The following is a 24,736-nucleotide window of genomic DNA, read 5'->3' on the forward strand; positions in this document are numbered from 1 at the left end:
AAGTTATGCGCCAATTATTTAAGATATATTCAGTATTATCTCGAAAAACAATAGCCTTGTGTTGCACAAAGTTTTTGTTTGTAGTAATACAAAATATTTCTTGTTAACTGGTTTCCATAAGAATCTTTTGTAAAAGTTAAGAATTTTTTTTTCTGTGTGTCGGTTTTTAGATGTTATGGCACAGAGTATTGCCATGGTGACGTCATAGCGCAATGGAAATAAGGATACAAGAAATTTGTTGTTTTGGTGAGTAACAGGTAGTTCATGTTAAGTCGAGAACCAGGTTTCTTCGATTTAGATATGTAACTATCAACCTAACAAAAATCTATCGAATATAATGACAAACACAATTAAATTGTATAAGAGGCGAAATATGGACGAACCGAAAGATAGACACAGGACTATGTCAGCCCCAGTTCACTTATGCTGACGCTCGCTGCCAACCTTAATGAGACATAATTGAAGGTATATCAGTTTTCATGAACATAACACATATTCAGATAGTGAGACTTAAATCACTTAACAAAAAATCCACGTAACAACTGTACACACTTCTAGGAAGAGACAGAAATGCGTACAGTGTAATCGTTTTCAAACGATTACTGAATTTTTTTCCTTCAGCATTAGCGAGAATGTACCAAGGGAAATTGTTTCTAGCAAGTAGCATAACCATGTTGCTATTAGGACAGACGTGTGAATAATGCTTAATTTGTTATTTTTTTATACATCCATAATGATATTAAACACAAAGTTTTTGTTTGTAAGAAGTAGGTAAACTCGTTAAATAGAGGACCGAATTTAAAAACAATATATATAAATTTAACTGTTATTTAGAGTCATTATTCCAGACGGACACAGGTTTCATTTAATGAAAAAAAGTATGTTTCCATAAACTAGAGCTATATTTGTAATTTAAACAGGAAAACCCCACCAAATTGACTGATTTCTTGGCTTACGTTGAGTAATCCTACTATAATGTGAACGTTTTTAAACCTGGGACAAAATTAGTTGAAACCAAGATGGCGAATTCTGATTAACCTCTTTAGGAAAAACAATAATAAAATTATCAAAGGATATTCTTGATGAAATATACAATAGGAAAATATATTTCCAAAATTTTCCTTTCAAATGTTCCCTTTCGAAAATACAATATTTCAGATACATTTAGAAAAATTTTCATTAAATTACCAAGTTGTGTTAAAAACATGTGTGATATTTCTGGCAAATGCCTTGCAACAGAGCACACCGAAAGAGAGAGACAGCGCTAATGGCAGAAATCGTGCAGAGGAAAGAGAAAGTAAACGCCCATCTAAAGGGCTAGACAGCTACCGAAACTTTTGCTTTGAGAGGCGCGGTTACGCGTCCATCTCATCTCGGGGTAGGGACTGGAAAAATTCGCGGTTTCAATGACCACTAGGACAGACTCCACGATTCTCTATGTACTCGGGCAACTATCACCTGGTCATCGGCTACCGACTCGGGACACCTGTTTTACTGCGATTCTTATGATTCGATACTTCTTTTGTTTGAGTGTTTGCCATTGGCTCAGAGTCCTTCAGGTAAATTGCGGTCCAATCACTGACGCAGCATTAAGCTAAACGAGTTTGGATTCCAGCCTGTCTCGAAAGGAATGCGCGAATTTTTCCGGTCTCTATCTCGGGGGAATCACATATGCATCTCTACGCGTAGTAGCGCAGTAGTAGGCTTCTATAATTGGCAAATGATTCGTTTCGTATTGAAGATCGGGAGATTGATATATGCGCGTTACTGATGAGACATTTCGTATTCACGTCCTTCGCAGGAGCTTTCCCCGCCTCTCTGGCCGTGTACAATCCAACGAGCCGCGGTTCGCGAGGGAATAAGAATTTTCCAATCTCCCCCCCCCCCCCCCCCGTCACTTTTCGCCGCACGCCCCGACACCGGATCATCCGCCGAGGATTCAAGTTGCCAAAAGTTTTTTTTCACCCGCACGTCAGTACTCCATCAAGCAGTCTACGGTTTGGCACATCCTCTAACCCGGCACCAATAGAGCCGCGCGCGTTCAGATTTTTTGACGTGACAACGTCTAATAAATCGATGAACGACGGCTGCACGCACGAAAAAGTGTCCCGTTACGCACATTGTTCCGTTACGCTGTATCCCGTTACGCACATTGTTCCGTTACGCTGTGTCCCGTTACGCTCATTGTACGCTTACGCCGCATCTATCCCTCTTCCACTCGACTGTTTATAAAGTGAAGTGAAAAGTTAATGTGGTTTTCATTGCTTATTACAACAACAATTTCGGCAATAAAGGTAAATTACACTGTAATCAAATACCTATTATCAATTATATGAATCACCATAATTTTTTAGTCAATTGTAACATAACCTATTATTACTGCACTCACCGACAGCGTAACGGAACACAGCGTAACGGAACACAGCGTAACGGAACAATGAGCGTAACGGGACACAACGTAACGGAACAATGAGCTTAACGGGACACAGCGTAACGGAACAATGTGCGTAACAGGACACTTTTCGTGCGTGCAGCCGGCGTTCATCGATTTATTAGACGTTGTCACGTCAAAAAGCATTTAAGCCCAGCGGCCTGGATGGAAGCGTCCTGGCTTGAAACGCCTGGCACAGAGATTATTGAAAGCACTTAAGGAACTTGCATTACACCTTTATCTTCATTTCCCCGCCATATAATGTTATGGTCACCGCTCATTTCTGCGCGCCAGTTCCGAGGCGACACCAGCGTGTGTCGCACTTATCATCCCGCCTCACCGACATAAAAACACCCCTGACTTTGACAGCCACTTAATTACTGAAGATGGAAACTACCTTCGAACAGCACAAATAATCATAATTCAACGCAAATGTTCCAGTCTTGTGGTTATTAATGTAACTTAAATTAGGAATTAATAAATAAATAAAAGTAAATAATACCCGGTATTGTAAACAGAGGCAATCAAAAATTTCGTTGTAATAGCGTAGGAGTTGTGGAGAAACACGCTGTGGAGAATAAATTAATTAACCGCTTTACGCTGCGCGCCCTCATGTTCTCCTTCCCAGAGACAGATAAATTCCGCTCAGTCCCCAGTTAGCATCATCCCCTTTGCCTGCAAACTAGCCCTAAACAGCGCCTTGGAGGCAATTTCGAATCTTGGTTAGGAGGAGGATGTTTGGGGGGGGGGGGGGGAGGGATATATTTGCAATTCATATGTGCGCGCCCGCGGGGCGCCTGTGAATAAAGATAAGGTTCATTATCCCGTGCCCTCCCGACTCGTCCGCTTCATCTGCCAGCCGAGGAGAGACGTCGTGTCGGCTACCCCCCGGAGGAGCTGGTGTCCGCCACACACGTCGATCCCTGGCCAATGGCGGCTCCAGGAAGACCTCTCGGACAGGTCTCTCACACACAGGAGGATGCAGTTAATAATCAATTAGAGACCGGAAAAATTCGCGGATTCATTTCGTTATAGGCTGAAATTCAAACATGTGTATAATTCTGCTGGTTCTGTAATTGGCTCGCGGTTTAACTGGAGCTCTCTGGGCCAATGAGAGACTATCGACCAAAGAAGCGTTGAATCACATGCTACCCAGTGGAGACGACTCACAATTTAGTAACCAATGAACACGCGTGTTTACTTGAGAAGTGCAGAGGATAATGGAGGCTATCCTAGAGGTCATTGAATCCGCGAATTTTTCCGGTCCCTAATAATCATGACATTGCCCTTCGGATATTCACAAACTATATGGTCTCAAATACTGACATTTAGTATTTTCGTACAAATTTCGATTGAAAGAAGAGTTTCAGCACATTAACGAAAGTATTTAAGTTAAAATTAATATTCCCTACAAGGAAATAAGAAGTAAAATTTGGGCTCGGAAGGAGCTATCGCCCCCCTGCGCCCTTCTTCTGGAGCCGCGCTTGCCCGCGAGTCCGCGATGCCTCTCCGCCCCGAACACCCGCAGTGCATCCTGGGGCGTCGCGGGGTAGGCCTGGGCGCACAGAACAACAACAAGAAACCTTTCTGTGCTTCTACAAGTGATTACTTTGGAACACCCGTTGCCAAGAAATTGTCTGTAATACTACAAGAAAGATGTAAAATACGTTTTCTGTGACAGTCCAAAATATTTCTTACGAAAATCGGCGCACAATTATATAGCATGTTAATTGCTGTTTAATTAAAGCATATATATATTTTTAAATCTTGGGACAATCGAGTATTCAATTATTGGATTTTATTTTGTTTCATTATGCTTATTACTGTGCGCAGTTAATACTAAAAAACTATTCAGAGAACGGTTTACAACTAACTTTAATTATTTTAGATACTGGGCACGGTGATCGTAACACCCCAAATTTGCTATCGCGGTAGCTTCGACCACAAAACTCTAGCGAACGAAACTTCTAGCGAATTAAAGCGCTAACAATAAATTATCCGAGAGAAAAAAAATATATAACCCCTAGTTTCATTATCATATTCAGCCATTTTATTTTTGTTTTACGTAGAATGCAAGTTTAGTGTTCTGTGGCATTGGAGTTACGTTCACGTATAGATCGCGAATAGAAGCAGGAAGAAGTGGTTACTAAAAAAAAGGGGGGAGGGGATTTATTTACCAGAGACTAGCATATGCATTATGCTTGACGTCTAGGCTGCCTTTCTCGCGGAAAGTCTCGGTGGTGATAAAAACGTTCGTCTGAAAATTCCTACATCCTCTTCTGCATGTTGCAGAGCGCGCGGCAGATGACTAACTAGCACCGTACACTTCGCCTCCTCCTCCTCCTCACCCCCCCCCCCCCCCAATCCAGAACTCCGGCGAAGGCGCAAACCTAGTTAAGGAGCAGGCAGAACGCAATTATCGGGGAGGAGTGAGTCGGAACAGGACGATGAGAAGAATTGTCGGCCCTCGGGTTGTGGAAAGGCGGGATGGGGGAGGGGGGGGGGATACGAAAAATCCGGACTCAATCAGGCACCATTCGAAAAAACCTTGCATTCTATGGATGCAATCAAAGACGGGCCAACGTCTGTGCATGCAGTGACGGCGCTACTTTAATAAAAATCGTTCCCGAAGAGGTAGAGTACGTCTCTACAGGAGGGAAAGATATTATTGCCGCAATTGAGAAGAAGCAAATGACATATCTCTTTTTCCTCTCACTGGCTTTATATATAAATATCTTCTCCCCCGAAATATTTCGGGAGATAATTCAGGCAATTTCTTATGAAATTTTGTATTGGGTTCATATGAGCCACGTACAACTTATTTATAATAGCTCAATTCCTAAGTGTTACGTGTTTGTCTATGTGTGTGTGTGTGTGTATGTTATACGGAGAATATAATTTTAGTTGTCTGAATTAAATAATCTAATAATATAACGTAATTTTCCCTCCCCGCCACAGATTTTAAGCGAGGTATATATCAGAGTAAATTATTTTCAAAAGGAATTTCCGTTTTTTTTTGTGATAGGAAGTTTAAAGACGAAAATTTTCAATGCTAAGAAACTTGTTTTCAAAATATTAAGCAGTTTTTTAAATATAGTTTTTTTTCTTGTACAGTGAGCTTATGTAGTTGCTATGTTTTCACGTGGCTTTAAGTTAGATACCAAAAGTAAGTTATTATGTTATGATCTTACAAAAGCAAATTTGAAATATGGAATTATATTTGTTTGTTTACATTTAACGCATTTCTGCTACAACTTAATCCTACAAAAAAAAATTCAAATCGTTTGAAAAACCTGGGTTGGGGAGGGGGGTAATGCGAACCCTATCGAAACAATGAAACAGTTTTATTGAATGCATACTACTTTTTGTTTGTATTTGAAATTTATGCGAACAACATCAATGTCTATGTCTACCATCCGACCAAACATGGCTCGCCTTACGCATACTAGAGGACCATATAAGATACCAATACCATCGAAATTTGACCATTTTTGCCATGTATAAAATAACTAGCACTTACTAAACAGATATAATAATGACGAAAAAAATGTCATCCCACAAAGTGATATTGATAAATGTCGTGCAATTTAATGCTTTTGAACTTTGCAAATGTTTACTTTGCTCCGCCCGATATATAGAAGGTTAAATCAATAACCTCTCAAGGCAAGTGAGTATTTACTGATCACGTCCATCATGTATTAAACAACATACAGGGTATCACATCTGTACTGTCGCAACAGCGCTTTCTATAAATATTTATCACGAATTTCATTACACCGGTCAACACGCGTCCATGCATTTTACATCGGAGTAAGCTAAGAAGTATTTATGAGAATCCAATACACATATACCGATGAGACGCTTGAACGCTAACAAAGGCTTCAGAATAGCCACAGCAATACTTCAAATAAATACGAAAGTAGTTAGTGTTTTCCTCCAAATTAGAAAAAAATTCTTCTTACATAAACTTAATTTTAATTTTTCATTCTTAATGCAAATGTTAAGCGTTAACAACAAATAAGAAGTAGACCGATGCAACTTTGACCATTTTCAACAGGATGGCTTTTATGTTACAGATATATATATATATATATATATATATATATATAATAATCGAATAAGATAACGTAATTTTCCCTCCCCGCCACAGATTTTAAGCGAGGTATATATCAGAGTAAATTATTTTCAAAAGGAATTTACATTTTTTTTTGTGATAGGAAGTTTAAAGACGAAAATTTTCATTGCTAACAAACTTGTTTTCGAAATATTAAGCAGTTTTTTAAATATAGTTTTTTTTCTTGTACGGTGAGCTTATATATATATATATATATATATATATATATATATATATATATATATATACTAGCTGCCCGACCCGGCTTCGCACGGCTTTACTAATTCTCCCATTTACATTAATGGTAAATAAAAAAATTCAGTGAAAATTTATTACAATGCTGTATAATGTACCGGAGAGAAAATGAATAGCACCGATGGTTTCCCGACTCGTGCACGCATCGTACAACTGATGTACCCGTACTTCGCTACGGCAGTCTACAGGCAGATCACTCTTGCGCCGCTCATTATACATGCCCCTCCTTGTGGGTACGCCACTGCCGCGCGATGCCCGTTGCCATGGAGACGCAGAAGGCATGAACAATGCAAAATACTGTTCTCATGCAAACAAAGTACCCACTGTTGCCTGGTTTTAACCACCCATGGGATCTAATTTTCGGAAAATGTCATCCTGCGTAACATAAGGAACATTACTGTGAAGTTTCAAGTCTGTAAAATATATATACTTGAAAAAAAAGGCAATTTTTGATATTTAAAGTACTTGCAAAATTTCAACGGTGATGAGGACTGCACTAACAATGAAATAGCCGTTGCCATAGAGACGAATGAAGCATCAACAAAGCAACAGCCGTTGCCATGGTGATTTCCTACCAAAAACTGGAAATAAAAAAAAATTAGGGGTGGACTACCCCTAACATTTAGGGGGATGAAAAATAGATGTTGGCCGATTCTCATAGATACCGGATAAGCACAAAAAATTTCATCAAAATCGGTCAAGCCGTTTCGGAGGAGTATGGCAACGAAAACTGTGACACGAGAATTTTATATATATAGAAGATATACACCGCAGAGACAATTAAAACTTTTTGTGGTCACGTTTATTTTTATTTTTATTTCTTACCCTTAAGCGAACTACACAGATTTTATTTTAACTTTTACAAAAAAATTATTTGGAAACCAGTTGCTAAAGAAATATTTTGTAATACTACTAGAAAAATATTGTAATTTTGTATGAAACAATGCTGTGGTTATTTTTGCATACATGAATTTCGTTTTTGGAAACAATACGTTTTATTTGTTGTCGCGCTTACAAAAACTTGTGCATAATTTTAAAATTTCATGCATGTTTTATACAATTTCAAATGTTTTAAAAAATGGAAAATATAATCCAGCATTTAAAAATAGGAATGTATGTTATTTTATTATGCTTATTAATGTTCCCAGTATACGCCGAGGAGCTGATCAGGGAACGGCGTAGGCATACAAATAACTAACTAATGTAGGTGCTGGGACAACAAAAAGCGCAAATGCCCGGGCAAGAATCCGAGCCTAGTATTTCTGCGAACATATATCTGCAGTGAAATAGTTGCTTATAAGTAGAGACCTGAAAAATTCGCGGGTTCATTTCGTGTTATGCTAAAATTCAAATGATTATACCTTAGAGCTGCTTCTGTCATCGGTTTACTGTTAATCTGGAGGACTGAGGGCCAATTAGAGACCCTCACTCATTGAAGTGTCGAATCACAGGCCACCCAGTCGAGACGACTCACAAGTCAGCAGCCAATGAACAGTTGGCATTTGCCCGAGTTTGAAGAGGATATTGGAGTCTATCCTGGAGGTCATTGAACCCGCGAATTTTTCCGGTCTGTACTAATAAGTAGGGGCAGGTATTTTTCGCGAAAAATCTGAGCGCCTATTAGACTGCAACAAAGTATACCCGTACCAGTGGTTTCTTCCTTGATTGGCGGCCGTCTGCGAGATAAGTCAATGCCTTATTTGACCGGGCCAATCAGTACTTGTTTGCTTCCGCACTGACTCACGGTGATTGGTGTTGTAAAAAAATCTACATTTACCTGGAAAGAAACTGACCCAATTAAGAAACACAGATGATACTACAGTGTTTTAACTTTCAGCTAGTCTCGGAATCTTTTCGCGAAATTTGCATGCCCCTACCAATAAGTATGCAGCTGCACGCAAATAGCTGACACTTTTACTGGATCATTTAGGTTCCATTTACAAACAACCCTTACGGTGTGTATCTATTACTGCGAGCCCCCCCCCCCCCTCCCCCAGTTCTCTGAGCCACGTGATGAATCCCCATCCCGCCAGCCTTGAGGACGGAACGACGTGCTTGATCGGTATCTCCACGACACGTGCTGGTCATGGAGATAGGCGATGACGGCACTCTAATAGATTGCATCCGACGACCCGCCGCATCAGACCAGCGAATCCGGTGTTGGCGAATCAGGCGCCTCGCTTTGAAATTGGGAAGCCTAAGATGTAACATCAAGTTCTGTCCCTGCCCGAACACGCCCGAGTATTCACCTTCGGCCAACCTCGGGTTTATATATATATATATATATTTCTCTGTTTATTTTAATGTAGCTATACTAACCTAAATAAAAAGCGTACATAGTGTTTTAAAGTGTTTTAATGTAGCTAACCTGACCGACCACTTTTAATATTTGAATTCATTTTTCCTGCGCAAAAATAAAACAAATCCCGAGGTTGGCCGAAGGTGAATATTCGGGCGTGTTCGGGCAGGGACAGAACTTGATGTACATCTTAGGCTTCTCGTCAGAGGCGGTAGCTATACGACCGGCACGCCTTTGAACCTCCTCGCAAGATATTTTTTTTTTGGCCGAGGGAGTGGGTTCCCCTCCTGCACCCCGGCGTGGCAGGGGATGTGTTGTTGACTGCGGCGTGACGATATTGGAGCCACGCCAGGCTGCCTGGATCACCGCGCGCCTGCAGTCCCAGCCGGCCCTTCCGCTGCTGTGGATAGGGATGTCAACGATATATCGATACATCGGAAATATCGATAATTTGGTATAGATATTTTAATAATTATTTTATATCGATATTTTGTTCCGATGATATCAAATCTGAATAAAATAACATATTTCACTTAAAAAAATAATTAAAATTATTTGTAAATAATTTTTTGGAGGAAAAAAAAAACAAACAAATTTTGCGAACTGAAGGCTTCGGGAAGAACAAATTATTATTTGATAGGGAAACATTGGAGTTCACGGTAGGGAATATCTTAGGTTGGTAAGTAACAGTAACACCAATCAAAAATTCAATTCGGAGGCAATGGCTTTTTTTTTTGCAGGCGGCCGCCAATTACATACAAAATAGAAACCGCTGTCGCAGGTATAAAATATTGCAGTCTAATGGGCGTTCTAATTTTTCGCGAGGAAAAAAAAAGCCTGCCCCAAGTCATTCGGATTCGAATCCCATCTTTATGTTAATTTTGTATTTTTTCCCCAAATTACTCCGGGAAAAATGTCAATTACAGTTACTAATTTATGTCGTTTGTGTTACCGACATTGTCTGATATTGAAGAGAAGTAGCCTAAAGTTCATCTTAAAAAAACTACATGCATGACAGTATTACATACATGGAATTTAAGTTCATGTTCGATATGCTGACCAGAAATTTTTTCAGAGAAAGTAATATATTTGGTTTTATTTATACTTAAAGAGAAATAAAACTATCGTCTAATAAATCTTTAAATTTATTAAGTTCATTAATAACAGTTTCTAATACAGAAGGGCAATTTTAAGGTGAAAATAACGTTGTCTTATCAACTTCAAAAGACCTGTCACTGTATGTCGTACGAAAATAATAACTTAATTTAACACTGAAAATATTACAGCTTACTACAGAACAATATTTCAGAGAAAAGTAATACACAAAAATGTAATTTGAAGATTATCATATAAAAACTAAGTCAGTAAAATTACTTAAAAAGTTTTCATATATACAGTAGGCCTATATCATATTTATGAAATGTAATTTGTCATAATAGACTTAGTAAGGTTTACATTTACATCTAGTAATGTTGTTTATGTCCTAACTAACACGATGCAGATGTCTTGAGAATTTTTATCACTCGATGTCAACACCGATTTTTAACTAAACACGCCATACTCTTTCGTTTTTAGTCTAATGGCCTAATATGACCTAAATACACGGTCCCCTCGACTATTATAAAATTATCATAACTCTACCAAGGTTAGCAGGATTTTCTAGAAATGCCAGCCTTCTGCCTTAAAATATCTGTCACGGAAAACTTTTCTGAGGACTTAAGTTGACAAGAGTGAGAGATTGATTGAAATGAAAAAAATAAAAAGTATTGTTCTTTTAAGAGCCAGTAGGAAATAGGTAAACAACGAGTTATCAAATAAATTCAAAGCGTAACTGGAAAATTAAAAAAAAAAAAAACATCCACACATTTTTAATACCGTGTCATAAATTCGTATATTATTAAAACACATTCCAACTCAATGTCTTATTTTTATTTACGTTTATTTATCAAACTTCGCTGTTCGTTGACAGTGAGATTGTTCCAGAATAAGCAAAACATACAATATAGGTATGTATAGGAAAATGGCGAAAAAATTGATAATTACATTTGTTGAATTTATTTCGTGAGAGGGGAAACTTTTAAAAGAGAAGGGACGGGCGAGAATGGACAACCGAAATGAATAACCGTCAGAGCTCTGAAGTTAAACTTAAAGCGAGCACATGTAGGAATAAATTAATAACTCTTTTTTACGTGATAACGTCTTATAAATCGATGAACGCCGGCTGCACGCACGAAAAAGCATGACTAATTGTCACGTTCCACCTGAGCCAAACGCGCAAGAACCGGCCAACCACCGTGCGAGAAAATCTTCTATAATATCAAACATGTTAGGGCGGGCTTTTTAACTAATTGTTTGTTATTATTTTTAAACAATTTTTTTAAAATTAAATTTGCAAAAACTGTAAATAATATGTGAAAATTAAAAAGTATGTAATTTTTCATCACTGTTTTCTTATGACGTTATCAAGTAAAATTATCGTCCGTAAACAGACTTTACAGACAACTCCCTTGTATTTCGTGTACAGTTAAATACACGTACTGAAATAAATTTGTAAATTCATTTTTTTCGGAAAACAATATTCGAACCACACCTTTAACATTTTAGCACCTCATACCACTAATCATAATACGCAGTTTTAATTTAAACATAGCTAGTGACCGGAAAATTTCGCTGATTCATCTGGCGGTAGATTAGAATCCAATTACGCTTACCTTTTGTTAGCTTTAGTGATCGGGCCACAGTTTTTTCCTGAAGAACTTTTGCCAATGAAAAAAAAACCTCAACAAAATAAACATCGAATCACAAGCATCCCAGTTAACAGGTGTCACGAGCTACAATTTAATAGAGATCGGAAAAATTCGCGGATTCCTTTCGAGACAGGCTGGAATCCAAACTCGTTCAGCTTAATGCTGCGTCAGTGATGGGACCGCAAGCTACCTGAAGGACTCTGAGCCAATGGCAAACACTCAACGAAAGAAGTATCGAATCATAAGAATCGCAGTAAACAGGTGTCCCGAGTCGGTAGCCAATGACCAGGCGATAGTTGCCCGAGTACATAGAGAATCGTGGAGTCTATCCTAGTGGTCGTTGAAACCGCGAAATTTTCCAGTCCCTACAAGTTAATGGACGTGTGTAATCTGCACGAGTGTGCAGTAGGAGTCTATCCTGGAAGTCACTGACACGGCGAATCTCTCCAGTTCCCTGGACATGGCGATGGCGTGAGGCTAGGACAACAAGCATCGCGGGAACCTGGACGCGACTAGGCCTGTCAGCATGCGTGCAGAGAGAGAGAGAGAGAGAGAGAGACGACGCCGTCTCGCCCCACTGTCACCAACCGCGGATAAGCACGCGCGTGGCCGGCTGCCAGGTGTCGCGCGCGCACCGCTGCCAACTGTGCGGGCCCGAAACTTTCCTCCGCGACGCGCTCTACGTCGCGTCGGGAAGCCTTCATTTCACAGACGAGAGAGCCACACCCGAAGTTCCCCCAAGTTCATGCTCGCTTCTTTTTTTCGTTTTATCTCCTTGTATAAACCGGTGTGGCATTAAATTTTGCGGTCGATTAGAATAGGTTAGTTGCATTATAAATACTTTAAAACATTTGTTGGTTATATTAGGTAAGCATAGCTACATTAAAAATACTGTAAAATCATTCTATGGTTGCTTAGCAAATAACGTTTTAATATGTAGCTATCCAGGGCTAGGAAACCGTTTACATGATTTCACAGTATCTTTAATGTAGCTATCCTAACCAAATCAACCGTACACAATGTTTTAAAGTATTTATAATGTAGCTAACCAAACCTTTTATAATGAACAAAAAAAAAAAACAACCGAAGATGCACGATCGGGCTTTTGGCTCGCTCGTCTGTGAAAAGAAGGATTCCCCTCGGCGTCGCTCCGCCACGAGAGGAACCTAACATTCACAAAACCCCAGGCAGGCGCTCAAACAATCCGCGTTCGTGCACCCTGGGATGTATTTATTTATTTCTGAAGTGAAACTTCTTTGGGCGCGATGAGGGTAAAATTTCAAGGCCAAATTTTCATGCAGCGTTTACGTGAAACATTGTTGTGAAACGTTTTTGAAGCGAAAAGGACAGAGAATAGTTACTTGGCCAAAAGCACTATGCTATATACGTTGCTGGGCTCGTTTTTGTTCTCCTCTTTGTGCGATGATTCTTCCTCTACAAAAAAAAAGAGATAGATAAACGAAAGAATAAGACAGAGTGTGCGCATGCAATTGATTCAGAAAATAGTGTTACGATTTACCGGGTTCGTAAAGGATAGCCCTTTTATAGATTTTTATCACACACAGTTTTATTCATGGCTACTACTTATGTCACTTACAAATAATCTTCTAAAATGGCAAATAATAAATTACACTTAAAAATAATGTTGCTTCCCCAGTCACTCGTTTCTTACAATCCACACACCTCGCTGGGCCGCACCTCTGGCTCAACTCTCGCCCAAGCACCCCTCGTGGATCTCCGCCGCCGCCGACGCACTTGCCTTCGCCGAAGATCCGCCCGACGCCTCGCTCGGAACTCCGCCGCGCCCGTGACACTAACGCCCGGAACTGTACTCTCCGCCCTGGAACCTTAGTCCAGGGACTTCGCCACTCCATCACCCGGAAACTCCGCCGCGGGAAAACTCCCGACTCCACTGATCTCACTCACTCCCTGCCCTGGAACCTTCGTCCAAGGACTTCGCCACTCTGCCGCACCCGCGGCACTATCGCCCCGGAAACTCCGCCGCGGGAGAACTCCCGACTGAACTCCGACTGACACTGAGGCCGGCTTCCTCGTCTTATAAATCAGCCCAGGCGCCTTCTCGAATTCACAAGCGCGGCCGGGGCCAGTCGCGTCATTCCGCGCCGACCCGACGGCAGAAATCTCTCGAAACACGTGTCGGCGGCTGCCAGGTGGCGCGCGAGACTACCCAGCTGCCAGGTGTCAGATATCAAGCTATCATCGTTGCGCGGGGAGTGGAGGGATGGAGGAGGGGGGGGGGCAAAGCTACAATCCTTGTAATCTTCCAGGCGCGCGCGGCGCATCTCATGTTGCGCGGCCACATGTGATGTCGGCCAGCTGTGCACCTGCACGTGTCGCGGCCTTGCTCACGTTCGTAACAATAGGTATAGGTATCCTATACAGTCAGCTGTAAATGAACTGAATGTAATATTTGCTACCAGTGCGCTCGCGTTCCTCCTTGTTCAACCAGCAGCGTAGAGAGCGCTGTCGAGACAGTCCCTACATTTCCCGCATAGATAGTGCTACCTGTTATGAATCGCATATTTCGTTAGGAGATTTGGCGTACTATTCCAAATGGCAAAATTGTTTGAAGAAACAGTAACACGCACAGTTTTTCTATATGGTGTATTAAACAATGAGTAATATTTATTTTTAAAAAATATTCTTTCTCTCTTTATCTCTCTCTCTCTCTCTCTCTGCCGTTTTATCCCTTATGATATAGGTACTTAAGAGTTGAGGTTTGAATTCACGCACCTCACGTACTGAGTTACACGCCTTCTTTCTTTTTTTTTGTTGTTGTAAAAGTAAAAGATAGCTAGGGGCATGTATTTTACGCAAAAGATTACGAGACTAGCTGAGAGTTAAGATACTGTAGTATCGTCTGATGGGACTTGTAGTCAGTAGCGCATTCAAGAAAGGCCTACTATTAATTCCTGATCCACATTTATTGAATTATTAAAAAAAAACTATCAATCAAATTACCTGCAAACTTCAAATAAGCTAACATTAGTGTTTTTAGTTTGTTGCAAAATGTACCAACTTAGCTCATTGCGTGATTATTTATATTGTGATTCATGTAAAATTTAAAATCTTTTAGTAGATTAATTTTTTGCACCGCAAAACTTGCTTGTATTTTGATATGGAATGTATGTGGATTTTTTTTTATTTGGGAAGAGATTTGATTCCTGTGCCACTCTATTAAACACGCGCTTGATAGTGATTTAATAATAATGAAAATCTCTGCACTCTCTCCAATATCTCCTAAAGTAGGCTCCTGGAACGAGATTAAAATCGGCTCCGAGCCATTAGGTTATCGATTACGTGGCGTAAAATGAAGCGAAAATACTTGTGTGATATGAGACACATCGCTTTTCGTTCCATATCATCTCCACAAGAGATTTCAGGGACCCTAACCACCCATAAGATTCACGGGAGAAGCGCTTTGTTTGGCGAAAGTAGTTTAGCATTGCACAATTCAGCTGAGAATTGTAGCGAGACATTCGCTTGGCCTGAATGCCCAGGATTATAAGACCATCTGCCTAAAAAGTCGCTTTCTCCGGAACGTTATTTGACACAAAAAAATAATTATGATGTTTGCCTTAATTTCACTTGGCATACAAGGGCGTATCCGCGGGGAGAAGGGTGGGGGGTGACACAGGCAAGTAGCTACCTAACCTTTCCAAGTAGTAAGAAATTAAAACAAGGGACAAGAAGTAAAGGTTAGAGAGTTAAATAATCACAAACTATTAATGCTCGCAGACTTTCACGGCCATTGTCTGAAGTAGCTTGGCTTCTGGGTTGTAGCCGTGTCCTTGGCGAGTAATTCACCGACGTTTCGGTTGACATTGCAGTCGCCATCAGCAGGGAGCAGTTACCTGCTGGTGGTAACTGCTCCCTGCTGGTGGCGACTGCAATGTCGACCGAAACGTCGGTGAATTATTCGCAAAGGACACGGCTACAACCCAGAAGCCAAGATACTTCATCACAAACTATTGTTGAAAAACCATTTTTAAATAAATTATGTTCTCTCTTTTGTTACCGTCTGTTATTGTATGGCACCCTCCACCTCCATGAAAGTGTTTGAATTTCGAAAAATTCCCTCCCTTGTACATTAACACATGTTCGGCTTTAAAATGTAAAAAAAAAAAAAAAAAAAAAATGGTTGTCTGTAAATCGGATTACGGACGATAGTTTCATGTGAAAACGTCATAACAAAACATTGATGAAATGATTCCATACTTTTATGAATAAAATTGAATCATTTTTATTTTAATACTAAAATAATAAATACTTGAAATTATACTAGTAATCAGATTTTTAAAATGCAAGAATAATTAACCTTTATTGCCGAAATTGTTGTTGTAATGAGCTATGAAAACACAGCGTAACGGAACAATGAGCGTAACGGGACACAGCGTAACGGAACAATGTGCGTAACGGGACACTTTCGTGCGTGCAGCCGGCGTTCATCGATTTATTAGACGTTGTCACGTCAAAAGTTAACTTTAATGCACTAGATTAATTATTTTCCATACCCTATTGTAATTACGAACAGTAGGTAGCATTATCTGCATTTAAATTCATAACAGCAAAATGTCTACATTTTTTTTTCTCTCCACCGACTACTGTTACCACACGGTTCAGGGAGAGCGGGAAACAAGACGTAACACAGTCAGCATTTCTGCAAACTAATATTTCACTCCGACCACCATCCGTTGCCTCCCGCCCCGCCCACCCCCTCCTCCCGGGCTGACGTGACACGAGACGAGAGCAAATAGCCGTCACACCTCGCCTGCGGACAGACGGCATTCGTTCATCCTGCCAGGCGCGGAGTCATTTGCAGCGCGCGGCGGCGAGTGTGGAAGGAATACAGCGCGCTCACAGGAATACCAATAACTGCTAAATATGCAACCATTTTTAACTCCCTTCCACCTCCCCCCAAAGTGTCTTTGTCTAAAAGGCACTTATATAATGACGTACATAGAGAGTTTGAATTATTACTAGGGCCGAGCATAATATTTAAAAAAAAAAAATACTTGACCGTTGAAGAATTAGGCTATAATTTAAATTTGGCGAAAGAAAAATTAAAAATTGTTTGTTATTATTAGGTTTGGCTGTGGTTAAAAAAATTGCCATGGCTTACCTTTGAGATATTTAATATATTGCAGATTTATATATATATATATATATATATATATATATATATATATATATATTCTCCAAAGATTACACACACACGGTTGTCTGCTCCAACAAGTGAAAGTTCCACAATACGTCGTTTTTAATTTAATTTTCACTTGAAAATGAGGAATTTGTAGAAGAAACTGACCAAATTAAATCGTTCTCTAAATATTGTCCACAATATACAGTATGAAGTTTTTATTTACGAAATAAAGTATGGTTGTTCAAACGACTTGAAAGTAAAATAGAAATAGTAGAATAATAAAGCAATAAATAATAAAGTAATAAGTTTCGATTAATGTAGAAAATTTTAAGACAGATTCAAGTGTTTTATGAACGACATCAAACACACACACACACACTAATTTAAACAATTTAAATTTGCCACAAATCGTTAAAAAAAACTTACTAGACATTCTTTAATGGCAATCCAACTACTATTTGAAACATTATCTGTTAACAATTTCATTTGTATCCATATTTCATTTAAGCCTTCTGACTGAATTCACTCCAGGCACAATGTCCCAGTGAGTTAAGTTAGATTGATTCGCAGATGTGAATCATCTGATTAACTTTATTTTCTATAAGTTACAGTTTTCTTATTGAAACAAAGATTATAGTTTTGGAGGGCACACAGAGACATGATTTCCGACTTACGACCCATCATCTTCCGGCTGCGCCAGAACTTGGTGAGGTTGGCGAACCTGTCGGCCAGCCCGCTCCACATGGCAGGGTTACACCCCTTCAGTCCTCTCCCGGCATGCCCCGCGCTGCATCCGCCATCTTGTTCAGCTCACGGCGCCGCCATCTTGTGACTCCTTTCCCGGCGGAAGCGAAACATGTTCACGGATTGCGCCCGTTTAAAGTGGTTGTATATAAACCCAAAAGTATTCAAACTAATTACAGCTGATCAGATCACTTCCTATACTTCGGCATAAAACGTATACGGCAACTAATCTTCAAGGATTTACAAAGTTTTCTCCTATCCATTTTCCTTGTCTTTCTGCGTCAACTTGTTTCTTTACGGGTATAATGAAATTAGGTTCAACATTTTAACATAACCCAATTCTTATTTGGTATTAAAAATTAGGAAAAAATGTTTATTATCAGATCGCGACTTAGAATTTAAAATGTAGAAGCGGATCTGCAGCTCAAGTTGAAATGAATCCAGTTGTTTAGTGTTATTTAAACCAAACGTTCGTTTATGTTTAACATGGCGTAACTATTTTCAAGGGAGCCATTGTCCATGACCAGTCAGCAACCGCGACCCCATTGGCCTAGCTAAGTGCGGGAAAGACCTCTAAGGCACCTCTGTCGCCACTATAGGAATATGTGACATAATAAGCTATGGACCAGTAAAAACAGATGTTTCTCACTGACTCTCTAACTCAACATTTTCTTTGGCGCAATATAACACATAGACTAGCCTGACCAACCATATATTGACAGAATCATGTATAAGTTAGCACCTAGAGTATCAGCAGGGCCGGCGCGTCCATATAGGCGAACTAGGCAACCGCCTAGGGCGCCAAGTAGCTGGGGGCGGCGCAGCACGACACATAACAGCTAATATAATATGTTTAACGATTATTGAAACTAGATGAAAATTGATTTTTGTAACAGTTTGGAATGTTTATATTGATATAAGTAATTATTTAAAGTCCACGGTGACCTGTTTATGATTTGTAATAGGCCTAAGTAAAAAAGTAAAAAAAAAAAACACGTCTACTTACATTTGATTGTTGACAAAATCTTAGGCTTACGTGATGTATTTTTAGGCAAAGGTTTTTTTTTGGTGTGTCCGACGGGAAAGGGGGGGGGGGGGCATTAAAGTTTTTTACCGCCTAGGGCGCCAATTTACCTTGTACCGGCCCTGAGTATCAGAACTCATATTTCAACTTTAAGCACAATTTGGGTTTCATTCCAGACCTGAGATCGTATTCCTTGAGCTATGTGTTAGGCTTGACGCACAAAGCTGTTGCATCATTCGAGATTACCACATGACGTGAGAAAGGCAGGTTGTTTTTGAAACCACCGAGTTAGGTGGTTTGAAAACTCTGAAGAGTTTTTTTCTACGAATAAATGTAATTATTAGCATATAATTAATTTCGTCCTATCATTACGACCATATAGCAATAAATGAACTATTGACTAAAAAAGACAAATTAATATGCAGCTAAAATTAGTTTGACTTTTAGGGATTTCTTGAAGAGTTAAAATTTTTTTTTTTTAACGAACCAGATACAGCTAATTATTTGACCAAGGATTTATAATCGTACATTAAATAATATGTAAGAGAAACATTTACTGGCAAGATGTTTTTTTACAGGGAATATTTATAACATTCTGCTTGACAAATGTTCATTAATATGTTGAAATTGAAGCTGACAGTAAAATAAAACACAAAAAAAAAAAGAAAATGGTTCTTACAAAATGACGTTTTATTTTAAAGAAGGCTGTTGCAAATTAATTAGGTGTGTGTGAAATCGTAAACTAAGGACCGATGTCAATAGGTGTTTCATATTTACTTCGATCTCAACATCTGGAAGCAGAGCCAAAGAATGCGTGCACTTTATTTCCCCTTGGAGCTCGGTCTAATCAAAGATTGAGTTGGAACCATCGTCTGATTGGTCGTTAGCGGCGTAGCCTGTAGTGGTCAATGCAACTGACCTCCAGCGCTATGGAAATTATTTCAAGTCGCACTTCGGGCATGAGTGGTCCAAGGACGAGACCTCTGTCTCAAGACGGTAACGTTAACATTAATAATATATAACTAATTTTTTTAATTTACAGGCATTTCAGGCCTCCCATCGCTAAGTTCTCGCTGCAATTGTGGTATGCATAATTGCATACGCATGGGAAAAATATCAGCAGTTCGACCACTAAGGATAATTAGGCGATGATAGCGTAAATGTTTACTAATAGGCTGATGATAAAAAATAAACCCCACACGTAAAAGTGATTATATTTTTACACTTTAAAACTAGGATAACTCTCTAGAGGATGGGGGATCATAGTATTACAAATATGTTTGAGATGACTGCATAGGAAAAAAAAAATACTCGGGCAAGTCTTTCTGTCTTTTAAAATATTTTTTTTGGATAATAAAAGAATAATCGTTTAAATTAAGAGGAAAAAGTGATTTAAAAATTTGTATGATTCTGAATGAAAACTCGGTCGAATGAAAAGTGGCGATATGCTACCCATAGGTAGTAAGTACATAAAATGTTTACTTTTGTTTTACCTCACTTTCCCAGGGGTAGGTAACAACATTCTTCGATATCTATTTTATTATTTAAATGCCAAAGGTGTTTACACTATTTTAAATTACACAATCGCACAAACACTTCCGAGTCGCATGAACTGACGTGATTAGTGGTGCAGTGATGCATAAATTACATAAGGTAAGCAGAATGCAGATAGATGCCCGGTTCACATAACAGTTAGGTTTACAGAAGTTCACAGCTTACAAGGCTTAGGAGCTTCACCGTACGTTTTTAGCAAAGGCGTTGCTGAACACACGTACATAAATATATGCACGTGACACATGCAACTATTAGCAGATTAATATTGCATTTTGTTTAACACAGCCAGCGTACTATCGTGATCACAAAATTAGAATACACGTATAGCACAAATTTCTATAAAATTTTGCAAAAATATGTTACATAGTCATGATAATTTGCAATTTATTTTGAAAATACATATTTATAAATATTGAATTTTTTTCTTTCTAGACTATTCATTTGATGTGTTAACATACATTATCTTCACACAGTTAAGCTGAAGTAATTTTTGAGTAATCTTAAGTTTTTTTTATGCCCCATGTGTGTCATTGCAAACAATTTTTCCGAAACATTTACATTCGTATATTCTGCAGTAGGAATAAAATAACGAGTTTAACGAAGGTTTGGTTACGATATATAATTCAACTTTCATAGGTTAACTAACGTACCGCGTGAAAGTAATGAAAACTAATAGACTTAAAGGCGTTATTAGAGCATGCAGTGACCAAAATAGTAGCTATGCACAATGAAGCGAGGGAGTATCATCGTAAAGAATCATGCGTGTGGGCAGAGAAAAAAAAAACTCAAAAACTTCGTTATGCACCCTAACCTTGAAATACTTGCCTACGACACGAACAAATATAACGGATTTTTTTTCTTTTAGGCAAGGGGGGGGGGGGAGGGAGAGAGAGAATGCTGCAAAACTTACTGTCGAAACAAACGATCGCGCACGACACGTCCGTGACATCTCGAAGGCAAATAATGAGTGGAATCGCCGGGCGGATGAGATAAACGGACGGGTAACTTTTCGCCACGCGCACTTACGCACGCACAAACGCACTCCCGGCCACGCGCGCTGCGCCCGGGTCGCCGACTGACAGTCCGAACAGCTGCGTGCCTCGCCGACTGTTGCGTTCCCGCCTCTCCCTCCCCCCTCCTCCTTCCTCCTGGGTCAAAACCTTCCCCCTCCCCCCTTCGCGCGCCAGGAGCGACCGCGGCGCCTCTGGCGGCGGCGCGCACCAACCTCGCCCGTAAACACCGAGGCCCGCCTTCCCGGCTTTCTGCAGGGAAGCCTTCATTTCACAGACGAGAGAGCCAAACGCCCGATCGTGCATCTTCGTTTTTTTTTTTGTTCATTGTAAAAGGTTAGGTTAGATACATTATACATACTTTAAAACATTGTGGACGGTTGATTTGGTTAGGATAACTACATTAAAGATACTGTGAAATCATGTAAACGGTTTCCTAGCCCTGAGTTATTTGAATAGCAACCATAAAATGATTTTACAGTATTTTTAATGTAGCTATACTTACCTGATATAACCAACCATCCACAATGTTTTAAAGTATTTATAATGTAACTAACCTATCCTAATCGACCGCAAAATTTAATGCCACACCGGTTTATACATACAATGAGATAGAACGGAAAAAAAAGCGAGCGTGAACTTGGGGGAACTTCGGGTGTGGCTCTCTCGTCTGTGAAATGAAGGCTTCCCCCCGCGCTGAGGGATTACCCAATGATGAACAATTGGCGGCGGCCTAGGACGCACCTAGAGTCTTCCCTAAAGGCCACGGCCACACAGGGCGCTATGCTCGCTATGTTCGCCACGCGGGTAAAACATAAGCCAGCTGCATCTCAGGTGTCACTGGGGCCACACGAAGCTGTGTTCGCTATGTTGGCGACGTCACCAGGTGTTTGCTTCTCGGCTATTTTTTTTTTCTCTAAAATCGCGCATGCGCAGATGAATGAAAACAAAAATCTGTTTTCGAGCGGAATCGTGCTGTACTTCTGCGTTTGATTTTTATGAAGTTTAATTTCTTTCAATATTGTGCTTTAAACAGTAACGTCGACGAAAAAATTAATTGAAAGATTATGAAAATATCCGTGTTTATGGAATACATCGATGGAAGAATATAGAAGGCAGGATATGCAGGACAATGCATGGGATTTGATTCCAAGGGAAAGATATCAAACTGGGTTGAATTTATCCTGAATTTTTTTAGGTTTCGCCCTCACTAGCAACTTATTCATGAAATGATTAAATTCTTCAAATTTTTATTTTTAAATTAAATTCATTAACTCATTTCTTTTTACGTTCACATACTGTGAGAGCCAGCAGAATATTATTATCGTTGGAATCATCACTCGAAAACACATGGAATGCGTCTCTCCGACATAACGAACTAGACTATCCTGACTGGCCACCTGGCGCAGCGACCATAGCGAACATAGCGAACATCGCTAACATAGAGAACATAGAGAACATCGCGAACATAACGTAGCTTTCTGTGTAGCCTCAGCTTTACCCAGACCCCGAAGTAGGGGGAGCGGGGGAGTACTGTGACAATGTAAACATTGACTATGCAAAGATGGCGGCCCCAGAACTCGTCTGCTGTGTGACATGGGAGACCTAAGATGCACATCAAGTTCTGCCATTCCCGATTACACCCGAACAATTCACCTTCGGCCAACTTCGGGATTTGTTTTATTTTTGCGCAGGAAAAATGAATTCAAATATTAAAAGTGGTCGGTTAGGTTAGCTACATTAAAACACTTTAAAACACTTTGGACGGTTAGTTAGGTTAGTATAGTTACATTAAAATAAACAGAGAAATATAAATATATATAAATAAACTCGAGGTTGGCCGAAGGTGAATTGTTCGGGTGTAATAGGGAATGGCAGAACGTTTTGTGCATCTTAGGCTTCCCGTGGGCCATAGGAACAAGTGGTTGCTTGGGGTGGACGTGTTGCCACGTGGAGTTATCTTTGGAATGCGTCGTCTGCTCGGGGAGGACGTCTGCTGTGGTTCATTATTTAGGAGCTAGGAGGCGTTGCTGTGTAGCGCTGAAGTTATTTTTACTAATAATAAAAACGAGGCAGCACCGGCTCGGGTTTGATCTGGGGGACGCAAGCATGGTCGAGGTTGGAAGTCAGCGATCTTAACCACTTTTTTTTAATTTTTATTTTAAAAGATGGGTGGCACACAGGCAAGTTTTTGACAGTCACCAGTGTGCCAATCATCTCCCCCCCTTAACGTTGTATTGTTATGTCACCCCGAGTCATTGTGAATTTGGAGTTGAGATGGTTGGTGTATTAAGACAACACAAACTACATCCATGTCTTACCCGGGATTCGAACCCAGAGCCCCCGCACCGTAGCCCGGTGCGTTATCGACTGTGCCACGGAGGCCGACATCGCTAGACCACGAGGTGAGTTGAAGAAAAATGTTATTAGATAAATTGTAGGAAATTTTCTCTAGTTTAATTTATCTTATAACTATTTTCATCGTAAAATGAGTAGGAAAGGAGATTTCGTCAAAAAACCGTTTTTGGGCGCCATTTTTCCAATATGGCTGCGCGAGCGGCAAAGATACGAGGTGGCAAAGTAAAAATTCGTAAAGAGCACGTCGAAATCTATAAAAATACCAATTTTCAAAACTCCCGGAAAACTTTCCAGGTAAAACTACCAAATGACTGGACTATATGTTGTGAATAAGGTGACGTGATGGATTTTCGTCTCTCATTGACACATACCTCAGTTGTATAATCATTCTTATTTTTGGCACAATGCTATCCTTATGGGACTATCCCCTTGAGGTTTGCTCGTTTGAGGCTTGCCATTCGTACGGATTCGGCCATGTTCGGGCGTGTCCGCCGCTCGATGCTTGTGATTGGTCACTTGTTGCCCATGTTCATTCATCTTCGTTTTCTACATTCGCAATTGTTTCATCGGTAGTGAACTAGAGTATGCTAGTGTCGCCTGTGAGGCGTACAACCGTTGCCAACGGTCATATGTTATAATTTTTTTTCCTTTTCGGTACTGGTTACTACTCCAACCCAAAGCTCTTCGCTTAGTGGAATGGAAATTCAGCTGTTAACTCAATACATTCTCTTACCAGTCGGGAGGAAGGGCACTTGGGAAAAAAAATTTAAATTCGAACACATGTGTTCACGAAATTTACTTTACTATTGACACTTAACACACTGACATATGGGCCTGCAGTAGTGGCTGTAGGTGACGTGGATTCTCACACATTTGAAATTGCAGTTGATGTAATAGCTCACTTTGCGTCACCCAAAATAACATAGTGCTTTCACTGATATTTTGCAATATTTCCCTGCTCCTCTCCTTTTACAAGTGAGCAACACTGCCTCTTACCCAGAAGCATCACGGAGTTATAGTTAAAACTACTTTCTGC

At 40.0% G+C, this 24,736-nt stretch overlaps 1 protein-coding gene across 5 annotated transcripts in view; it reads right to left on the reverse strand.

Annotated features, from left to right (window-relative positions):
- Positions 1–24,736, reverse strand: part of LOC134542396 (probable 3',5'-cyclic phosphodiesterase pde-5) — a 176,474-nt gene that overhangs the window by 95,734 nt on the left and 56,004 nt on the right. Inside the window, exons 1-2 of one of the 5 annotated variants that reach the window (XM_063386593.1) lie at positions 21,243–21,444; positions 17,685–17,845 (exon numbers count right to left, since the gene is read on the reverse strand). The exons of 2 other annotated variants lie outside the window; for them this stretch is intronic. In XM_063386593.1, the coding sequence (XP_063242663.1) occupies positions 17,685–17,754 (70 nt within the window). In that variant the 5' untranslated portion in view covers positions 17,755–17,845; positions 21,243–21,444. Of the gene's footprint in view, positions 1–17,684; positions 18,112–21,242; positions 21,445–24,736 lie in introns of those variants that run through there. 2 more of the 5 variants (XM_063386596.1, XM_063386591.1) reach the window with 2 other exon arrangements.

Source organism: Bacillus rossius (genome assembly GCF_032445375.1).
Source record: "Bacillus rossius redtenbacheri isolate Brsri chromosome 4 unlocalized genomic scaffold, Brsri_v3 Brsri_v3_scf4_2, whole genome shotgun sequence".
NCBI classification, from domain to species: Eukaryota; Metazoa; Arthropoda; class Insecta; order Phasmatodea; family Bacillidae; genus Bacillus; species Bacillus rossius.